General features: G+C 48.9%; 1 protein-coding gene across 2 annotated transcripts in view; it reads left to right on the top strand.

The window, feature by feature from the left end:
- The first annotated feature begins 618 nt into the window (after positions 1-618).
- DDHD1 (DDHD domain containing 1) overlaps positions 619-10303 on the top strand; it is a 65167-nt gene continuing 55482 nt past the window's right edge. For both annotated transcript variants that reach the window (XM_053981301.1, XM_053981300.1), the window contains exon 1: positions 619-1330. In XM_053981301.1, the coding sequence (XP_053837276.1) occupies positions 646-1330 (685 nt within the window). In that variant the 5' untranslated portion in view covers positions 619-645. The remainder of the gene's footprint in view (positions 1331-10303) is intronic.

Raw genomic sequence — 10303 nt, 5'->3', positions numbered from 1 at the left:
CATGTCACACACTACATCCCACGCTCTCAGTGTCTCACAGTCTCAGTGTCACCCGCTGTCCGTGTCACACACTCGGTGTCACACACTCAGTGTCACTCACATTGTCCCACACTCTCAGTGTCCCACACTCCATCCCACGCTCTCAGTGTCTCACAGTCTCAGTGTCACCCTCTGTCCGTGTCACCTGCTGTCCGTGTCACATACTCAGTGTCACACACTCAGTGTCACACGCTCTCAGTGTCACTCACATTGTCCCACGCTCTCAGTGTCTCACAGTCTCAGTGTCACCCGCTGTCCGTGTCACTCGCTGTCCGTGTCACACGCTCTCAGTGTCACTCACATTGTCCCACACTCTCAGTGTCCCACACTCCATCCCACGCTCTCAGTGTCGCTCGCTCTGTGCCACACTCCGCTGTCCGGCCGTGTCCCCGTGTCCCCGTGCCGTGCCGTGCCCGCCGCTCCGCCCCCGCCCGCGTCGCGCCGCGCGTGACGAAGCGGCGCCGCCCCCGCTCGGAGCCGGCGGCGGCTGCGGCAGCGCGGCCGGGCCGGGGCGGCGGAGCGGAGCGGAGCGGGGCGGGCGCGGGGCGGGAGCGGGGGCGGGCGGGGCGAGGCCAGGCGGCCCCGCCGGGCAGGGCGCGCTGCGGCATGGATTACCCCGAGCCCGGCTCGCCGCAGGGCGCTCGGCACCTGCCCGGCCAAGCCGGCGGCTACGGCAGCGGCGGCTACGAGCGGCCGAGCCGCGGCGAGGAGGAGGAAGCGGCGGAGCAGGAGGAAGAGGAGGAGGAGGCGGCTGCCCGCGCCCGCCCGCCCCGCCGCCCGCAGCCGCTCCGCGCCGCGCTCTCCACCTCCTCCTCCGAGGGCGACCCCGAGCCGGCGGCGCCGCCGCGGGAGCGCAGCCTCAGCGACGAGGCCGCCGCCGGAGACTTCGACTCGGCCGAGTCCGGCGCGTCGCTGCGGTACTCGACGGGCACGGGCGGCGAGGGCAGCGAGGGCGAGGGCGCGGGGCTGGGCAGCAGCGACAGCGGCGGCAGCGGCTTCTCGCTGGCGGCCACCGCGCTGCCCGAGAGGCGGCGGCCGGGCGGCGGCCGGCCCCGCTATGAGGTGGTGCGGGAGCTGGGCGCCGAGGAGGTGCGCTGGTTCTACCGCGAGGACCGCAAGACCTGGAAGCCCTTCATCGGCTACGACTCGCTGCGCATCGAGCTGGCGTTCCGCGCCCTGGGCAGCGGCGGCGGCGCGGGGGAGCCAGCGGCCGTGGAGCCGGTGTGCGTGCGGAGCGGGCTCTACGAGGTGGACGTGGCCAGCGCCGAGAGCTACCCCGTCTATTGGAACCGTGAGTGCCGGCCGTGGGGCGGGGGAGGTGGCCGCGGTGCCCCGTGGTCCCCACGAGGGATGCTGGGCATCCCCCGTGTGCGCACGGGTGACCCCGCCGCGGGGACACCGGCTGGGACACCGGGTGGCCTTCGCTGCCCCGGCCGCGCTCGCTGCCGGTGTGTTCCTGTATAAGGGATATATAGGACAAATTGTCCAGGGGGAGAGGACCCGCGGTGCCCATCTCCAGCACGTACCTGAGCGAGGAGGGAGTGGGCATTCCCCTTCCAAGGCTCAGGGACGCGGCGCTGGGCATCGCACCCTGCCAGGGACACTTGCAGGGGAAAAGACTTGGGCATCGCTGAGAGAGGGGACTCTGGGCAATCCCCCTCCCCGAGGATGAGCGGTACCCCCCGCTCAGGGTGTGCTGAGCACATCAGGCACCTCCAGCAGCACAGGAACTGAGCATCTTTCCCCTTCTCACCTCCCCGTGCACACAAACATGAAGGACACGATCTGGGGGGTGCACACCTGGCACCTGAGGCTTGGGAAAGAGAGGTCTGGGCATCTGCTCGTTTCTTGGCATGTGTGGAAGAAAGTGGGAGGGAAGGTGGCAGGGAAACTTCTTGTGCCCTGCTTTTCCTAAGCAGAGGGTGAGTGAGGGTGGGTGTTTGCCTTCAGCACTCTCCCAATTCCCTCCCTGCACACCTCTCCTTCAGAAGGAGCAGAGTAGAAACATCAGTTGTTTGTCCACTCCCTCCTCCCCACAGACATGTCTTTGATCCTCATTTTCAGTGAGGAATGATGGAAGCAAGGGTTGTTCCTGTTTTCCCCTTTGTGACCCTTGTCCTCTCCACTAGGGCAATGATGATGTTGTGCTTTCTATTTCATTTCTCATCACCTGCCCACTGGGAGGAGGCATGAAGTGGGATTTCTCCTCCTTTCTCTTGGAGGAATTGCAACAGGCACCTCATACGTACATAGTCCTTAATTCCTACCCTTCCAATAGAGGGAAATTCGTTTCACCCTTCAACTCCAAAATGAGGTGGGAATACACCCCCTGTGCCACCCTTCCCCTTGCATTTGTGTGTCCTTTGCTGGGACAAATGACAGCAGAAGTGAAAGAGGGCCAAAAACCCCATCTCCCTGCACTTTTCCCCTGCTGGGAAGGGCTCAAGGGTCTTGCTGGACAAGTGAACCCCCGTTTTCCTGGGGGTGACAAGCTGTGCTCACCTGCTCTTCCTGAGGACTTGCTTTCCAACTGCATTCCCTCAAGGACAAGGGAGATGTCGTGGAGTAGAGTGAGCTGCAGAGGAGCTGAGCATGTCCTGGCATGGGCTTGGCAGAGGGGCAGGCAGGTTTCCCTCATCTTGAGACTCAGGTGGGGGTCTCAGGGGAACAGCAGAGCTGTTTCAGAGATGAAAACCAGGGCTTTCTGTTGTTTTCCCTCTTTACTTGTCAACCTCTTTACAGGAGGGAGGTCCATAAATGACAATAAATCACATAAATGCTGTGTGGCACAGTTCACTTGTGTGACAATTTGTCTTTCAAACCATCACCCCAGCAGACAGACACTGAGCTGCAGGAGCAAGCAGAGGTCTCAGCCCACACAAGCTCTGAGCTGGAGGAGCCTGGGCACAGCTCCTTGAGCAGAAACTGGAGCTGCTTCTCCCCGTCACCACGCTGAAGCCCCTTGCTGTTGGCACTGGGTGCAGCTGCCACATGGTTCCTGGGAAGAGATGGTGCAGGACACCCAAGGGAGGAGGAAACTGCTGCCATCCCTGTAACTGTGCCTAGGGAGAGAGGGGAAGGAGCGAGCAGAGCTGTCAGGTGAGGCAGGATTGCTCCTGGTAATGGGAGCAAGAGGCTGCACTCGTCAGCAGCTTAAAGGTTTAATTTCTTGACACCGTGCCTTGTCCATTTTGGAAGCTGATTCAGTCTCATTAAGCTCGAGGAGCAGATGTTCCAGAGGACAGCATAGGCTGTGCAGAGACGATTTCTGGTGCTGGGAAGGAGAGATTCCCAGAGGTTAGCACCAGAGGCAGGGGAGGAGTAAACTCCTGGGCCTGAGCAGACTAATGACGGGGATGATTTCTAGCCCTCAGAAAGCTGATTAAGGGGAGTGCTCAAGTCTTTTCTTATTAGCAGGTCCAGTCCTTTGCAAGGCTGAGATCAACTTTTGGTCTTTCAAGGGGCTTCTGGTGCCTTCTGGCTTAACTTCCTCACTTCACATTTCCTTGCCTCTATTCCCCATGAGTGCCTTTCTCCCATTCTTCCTGACTGCTGCGTCCAGATCTGAGAAAACAGATCCCAGGATTCAGTCTTATCTGTGCCTTTGAAGGCCTTGGTGGAGCCATAATTCCCATAATATTCCCATTTGGTAGCATGTCCAGTAATTCTGGATCCAAAGGGTGGCTGTTGCCCTGACGTGGACGTGTCAAACTAGCCGTGAGTGAGGCAGGAGAATCCTCCTCTCTGACCACACAGGCACGAGGTATGATGAGTACAACTGCCTTAAAATGTGCTGAGGTGCCTGCTGAAGAGTGCAGAAACTACTGGCTGGGTTTTGCTGATTCATGGTTCAGCTCAGAGCAAAGGTCAAAAGCCTTTCTCTTTGTTATTTTGCCCTTTTTCCTGTATGTGCTGGGCTCCAGGGGAGGCTGCTGTCACACAGCCACCACGCTGAGCAGTTGTTCCTCAGCTGGCAGTTCCTGGGGAAATCATCACAATCACAATGCCAGGGAAATGTTGGTTGTAGCTTGGCATGTGCAGGAGTATTTCTTTTATATCTGCATTTTAAGCTCGCTGCAGGATTCGTCGGTAACATCAGGAATATCAGCCCGAGCTACAATTTGAGCAGATTAATTACTGAGAATTTCATCCTTACCTTGTGACCTCTGGGATTTATTTAATTAGTGCTGTAGAACCAGCAAAGATGGTTCAAGAGGATGAAAATTATTAGTGTAGGCTTTCAGATAAGTCAGTAATTTGGAGCAGGGCTGTTTCTTGTTTTTTTGTGGAGATGACAAGTGTGATATTTTATACAAGGGTCTTCTGTTTAAATCTGTCAGGTATTTGCTTTTTCCAGGTTATTTTTCATGGGTACTTTGTAAAGTTGCCTGTATTAATTTAAATTATTCCACTTCCAGACAAAGGTTTGGTAAGGCCGGGTTTTTTTTTTGCTTGTTTGTTTTTGTAATGTATATTATTTTTCTGCCTAGCAGCTGCTGAAGTCTATTAAGTAAAAAGCCTATTTTTGTATTTTAAAACAAATTTATTCACTAGAACCATCCCCGAGTGAAGATGTACTGATATAACAGATATTTTACTGACTTTAATCTGGAAATACCTGTGAATACAGAGTGGACCACTTGGTCTTAAAATTAAGATCTTTCTGCTCAGGCTGGAATTGGGCTGCTTTAAAAAACCATTTTAGCTGCCTTCTTGATCAAGATGAAAATTAAGGGAATGAAATCAAGAGCTGATCACTGTTTGTGACTTTCATTTGGTTTAGTCTGCTTTTAGCAGTGTTTTTAGTAATTTTAAGCACATTTACTTGGTTTTGGTGTGTTGGACAGTCTTTGAAGTTGGTTGATAACAATTTCCTTTATATAAATGACCTTTTGATTGAAGGCTGAAGTCCTGAGTGCTATTTTATAGCTTTTTTTTTATCTCCAGGTGTGTAATTCTTTTGCAAATAAAACACAGACAGTTTACTTTGCAAAGGTGAAATGTTGCTTTCACTACTCAAAATCTTTCTGGGTTCTTTTTTGTGCTGTTTTCACTGTATCATCCTTTCAAAAACATCTTGTAGCTCAGTTTTTGGCCAATTCCTTCCTGACCAAAAGGCCTGGAAGTGTCCAGGGCCAGGCTGGACAGGGCTTGGAGCAGCCTGGGACAGTGGAAGTTGTCCCTGCCATGGCAGGGGAAGGAATGGGATGGGCTTTAAGGCTCTTTCCAACCCAAACCACTCTGGGATTCTGTGACCTAACACACCTAGGTGAAATAACTTTCAGATTTGCAGTGTTCCATGTATTAAATCACATTTGTTTCTGTGTGTGGTCAGGGTTTTTTTTTGTGGCCTCTCAGTAGAGAGAGCTTGGAAATTTTGGGATGTTTTCACTAGGCCAGGGTTGAGGTGGCAGCACTTGGGATGTGTCTCTGAGGGCAAGTTTCTTCCCTGAGCTCAGCTTTTGTGTTTTATTTAAGCATATTTAATCAAAATTAATCTGTTGTCTTTCCCCTTCAAATGGGACCAAAATAATTCTCCAGTGGATGGTTCAGCTACAGCAGAGTAGCTGAGGATGGACATGAAGATGGACATGACAACAAGAGTTGTGCTTGTCCTTTAATGTGGTCCAGCACTTTTCCTGCTGGATTTATCCACAAGGATGAAGGCAGAGATGCAGGGAATATTTGGATTACAAGTTGTGGGTAAGAGGGGTGTTTTCTGCTGCAACTGTGGCAGCAGGAAATGTTTGTGGGATGAGAAGGACGAGTTCTGCTCTGACTTCATTCAGGCTTGAACACGGGTTGGACAGTGTTGAGATCAAAGGAATAGGGTGGGATTTAATTTGGAGGTGACAGAGTTGAATTAAGGACAGGTGAATTTTTGTGTGTGTGATGCTCTTTTAGGGAAAAACAACACTGAAAGCACCAACCAACACCTTGTCCAGAGCTCTTGGAGGAGCACAAGGATGTGTAAGAGCCGTGCCAGTTAGTGAGCAGAAGGCCTAGATGGGAAAAAAAAAAATCTGCAAAAGAGCAAGAAATTAAAATAAGAAGCAGGAGCAGTAGAATCTGTCAGGTTGCAAACAGTGAGGGTGAGGGAGTGGCGTGGGTGTTGGCTGGAGAAAAGATCACTGGTGTGATGTGATCTGTGTGAGTGGCTGGAGAGGAGAAACTCCACAGATAATAAATGTTGTAAACAGCAGGATTAGTGAGCACTGGGATCACGAACACGAGGTTCAAGTGGGATCCCAGGCAGTGAAATTTACAATGAAAGAAACGAAAAGTGTTGCCAAGAGAAGCTGGGGCTGCCCCTGGATCCCTGGGAGTGCCCAAGGCCAGGTTGGAGCAGCCTGGGACAGTGGAAAGTGTCCCTGCCATGGCAGGGGAAGGTCTTCAAGGTCCCTCCCAAACAAAACCATTCTGGATTTCTGTGAAAATCATACTGGTTTTCTGGTAGGGGAAAAACTACAGGGTTAGAAAAAAAAATGAAGGAAAATTTAAACATGGGGATGAAGGGATAGGGAATTCTGGAGCTGGCCTGGAGAAGATGAAAGAATGAAGTGAGTTCAGGAGGAAAGCACAGAAAAATAATCCCTGTGGTGGAGAAGGGAGGAGTTGAAGCCATGCAAGGGCATAATAACCTTTGCTGTCATCTTGTTTATTAGTGGCAGGTCCGAGGTGTGCACTGAGACAATCCTGCTCTTCTTTATTTTGGAAGATATTGCAGGAACCCGTTGGTCTGTGCTGAAACAATCCTGCTTTTCTTTATTTTGGAAGATATTGCAGGAACCTGTTGGTCTGTGCTGGTGGAGCTGGGGAGCACAGCAGGGTTTCCAGGAGAGCACACTCAGGGTGGGAGGGTGGCATTGTGCAAAAGCCCCCTGGCTTTTTGGAGATGGGCTGGGAGCACACACTTGCTTTTGGGAGGTGCTCACGTGTTGGTCGTGTGGCACAGGAGTTGTTCTTTTGTGGTTTTTAAAATATTCAGGTCTCCCTGGGGGGAAAAGAGCTGATAAAGGACAAACTCAGTGGTTCCAGCAGCAAATGTCAGTGGTGGAAGTGCTTCAGAGCACTAGGATTGAAGTTTAGTGAACTGTTTTAATGGATAAGAATTCAATAAAAATACAATTCTAGGTTTAAAAGTGCAGCCCATTTCATGTTTTGACAGTCCAAGGGTTTTTTTTTTTTTTTTTTTGATGAGTGCTTCCTGCTTGACATGGCCTGTAAAGTGAGCTTTAGGATTTTGGCTTGGGCCGTCAGGATCAGGACTGTGGAAAGAGTAATTGTGGATATGGAAATTAAACTGTTACCTTAAAGCAGGAAAATCCTTCCTGATTTAAGGATTTAAACTTATGTCCTGGAGCCAGGCTGGGAGAGCTGGGGGTGCTCACCTGGAGAGGAGAAGGCTCCAGGGAGAGCTCAGAGCCCCTTGCAGGGCCTGGAGGGGCTCCAGGAGAGCTGGAGAGGGACTGGGGACAAGGGATGGAGGGACAGGACACAGGGAATGGCTCCCACTGCCAGAGGGCAGGGATGGATGGGAGACTGGGAACTGGGAATTCCTGGCTGGGATGGAATTCCCAGAGCAGCTTTGGCTGCCCCTGGATCCCTGGCAGTGCCCAAGACCAGGCTGGACAGGGCTTGGAGCCACCTGGGACAGTGGAAGGTGTCCCTGCCGTGGCAGGGGGTGGAACAAAATGATCTTGAATTTCCCTCCTAACCCATTTTGTGATTCTGTGTTTTGGGATGATTTACAGTGTTGGTGACTTGGAGCATGTTCATCACTTTTTGTGGGGTTCCTTCTGTGTTTGACTGGAACCAGCCCCACAGAGCAGCCTTTAATTCCTGGTTGCTCAATTCATAGTGTAAATGGATTAAAAACAGTTCAGGGAAAAACACTTTTAGTCTGTTGCTGGAATACTTCAGGCAGTCTTGGTAAATCAGAGGCAATTCCCTGTTTGCAGCAGAGAAAAAACATCTATTCCTGCCTCTGGGATCCAGCAGGGGAGCAAACACTGAGGCTCACAGGCTGAACTGCTCTGGAAGGAAAATCCCACTTGTGCCAGTGGGATTGAAACTCAAATGGAACTTGCACCTGGAATTTACAAATTGCTTCAGTGAAGCAACTGGGAGTTACTGGATGAACCAGCAAAATGATGATTTTTACTGCTCAGTGAGTGAAATCTCTCTTCAGTTCAGTCACAGGCTCTGTGTCCCTCTGAAGCTTTCTGAGGCTTCAGCCTGGAACTCCTCTGCAGGATTTTTCCTTTTGGAAGAGCAGGACAGGTCACGCGTGTTTGTGGTTGAACAAAGGGAGGGCACCAGGCTGGGGCCAAACAAGTGGTTCCATTAATTTAAGAGTCAGTCACCTGCTGTGTTCTGAAATAAACTGAAGGAGAGCTAGAAAGGTGTGCAATGTTAATCTTTTTTTTTTTCTTTTTTTTTTTTTTTTTTTTAAGTTTAAGTGTGTTATATTAGGTAGCAAACATGAAATAATGCAATTTTAGTTTGGGGCTGTTTTACTACAACATCACCATCCTCACCGACAAGAATTTTTTCCACTTATCCAAACTTAATTCCAGTTCTTTCAGTTTGAACTCATATGTCCTTGTACTATCCCTAAAGTTCCTGATGAAATATACCCAGAACATGATTTTAGGCTTGGTATAATAGGAATGGATGACACATTTTTAAAAAATTCTCTAACAGCACCCTTGATGTTATTCTGGAATATATTTTTATACATTTATTTATTTGTATTTATATAGATAGGCACTGCCACAGGTTGCCCAGAGAAGTGTGGGTGCCCCATCCCTGGAAGTGTTTCAGGCCAGGACCTTGGTAAATGTTTGAGCACTTCATTATTTGAATAACTTTCAGTTTTAGATGTCACATTTGCAGCCTCGAAGTTGCCTTCAGCTTGTGCAGATATTATTCTCACATGCTGCAAATTGTTTGCCACTGCAGCGAGAAGGAAATCAAATTTAAGGAAATGTTACAACACCAAAAAGCAGGAACCTGAAATTACTACACTGAAAAACATCTCAATTTGGCAGTGTTTTATGAGCTTGTGTTTCTTGCCTAAGCTCTTGGCTTTGGGCTTGGAGAGCTGAGAATTGTCAATCTGAGCAAAGCACCAGCTTTAGTTTAAATTCCTGAGCCTCAGCTTTAGTTTAAATTCCTGAGCCTCTGAACCTTTTAGATCTCATTTGTGGGTAAATCATCATGAGTGTCTTGGGACTGATGGCTGCAGAGTGCCAGGACTTGGCCAGCAGTCCAGTTCTTATCTCTGTGTTATCTCAGTTTTGTTCTCCTGAATCAAGGCAGGTGAAGAAGGGTCCTTTGAGCTGTGCAAAAATTGAAATTTAAGGCTATGCCCCATGCAGCAATGTGGTGGCAGGAAATGAATGATGGAATTGATGTTTTAGAAGGGAAATTAAGGCTCAGTTAAGACGTTGTTGTGATGGGTTAACCAGTTTTTTATGCCAATTTCTATTAGATGTGATCACACAGTTTTAAAGATCTTCATGAAGGAGGAGTAGCTGGTTTATACACATACACTACACACACATGCAGTAGTTTCTATGTTGCCTACAGTTTTTATTTTAACATAATTCTTGTTATTCAGAGGATTCTGGTGATTATCATAATGCAAATCACTCGTGTTCTTATCACACCATTAATTACAGCACTTGTATTCTTTTATCTTTGGATTTTCAGTGAGGAAAAAAAAGACCCATTTGTGAAAAAATAAATAAATCCTTTATTGCAGAGTAAATATCTTAAACTGATTTTCTCTAAAAGTGGTAAAATAAGTGTGACTAATTAAAATTAAGTGGTTTTCATCTACTTTTAATCTCCACCATTCAGATTTATTTAGAAATTCTTTTATAAATAAACCATGGAAGTGTATAACCAGTCAAATATGTTGATATCCTTCAGCCTGAAGCACTGCCAGCTGTAGATTATATGGTGCAAGACTTAAGGCAGCAAAGAAATCAAGGCAAATCCTTTCCTAGGGATTGAGATTGTAGGGATAAGGATAACTAACACTTCATGTTATAGATTTGGAATTCTCTATTGACAAAAAAAATAAATTAAATTACAACATGATGTAATTCCAGTGTCTTTAACTCTTCCATAAAACAAAAGTAACTGAAAGAATGTAGTTAAAGCTTTCTGAAATATCTGAGTGTGCAAGATATGAAAGAATTTGTTGAAGATGGATAAGTGAGTGCTAAAAAATTGCTGAAATTAGGTGCTGAAA

The sequence above is a fragment of the Vidua macroura genome, chromosome 6 (genome assembly GCF_024509145.1).
Source record: "Vidua macroura isolate BioBank_ID:100142 chromosome 6, ASM2450914v1, whole genome shotgun sequence".
In the NCBI taxonomy this organism is placed as follows: domain Eukaryota; kingdom Metazoa; phylum Chordata; class Aves; order Passeriformes; family Viduidae; genus Vidua; species Vidua macroura.
This window is presented reverse-complemented; position numbering and strand designations above follow the sequence as displayed.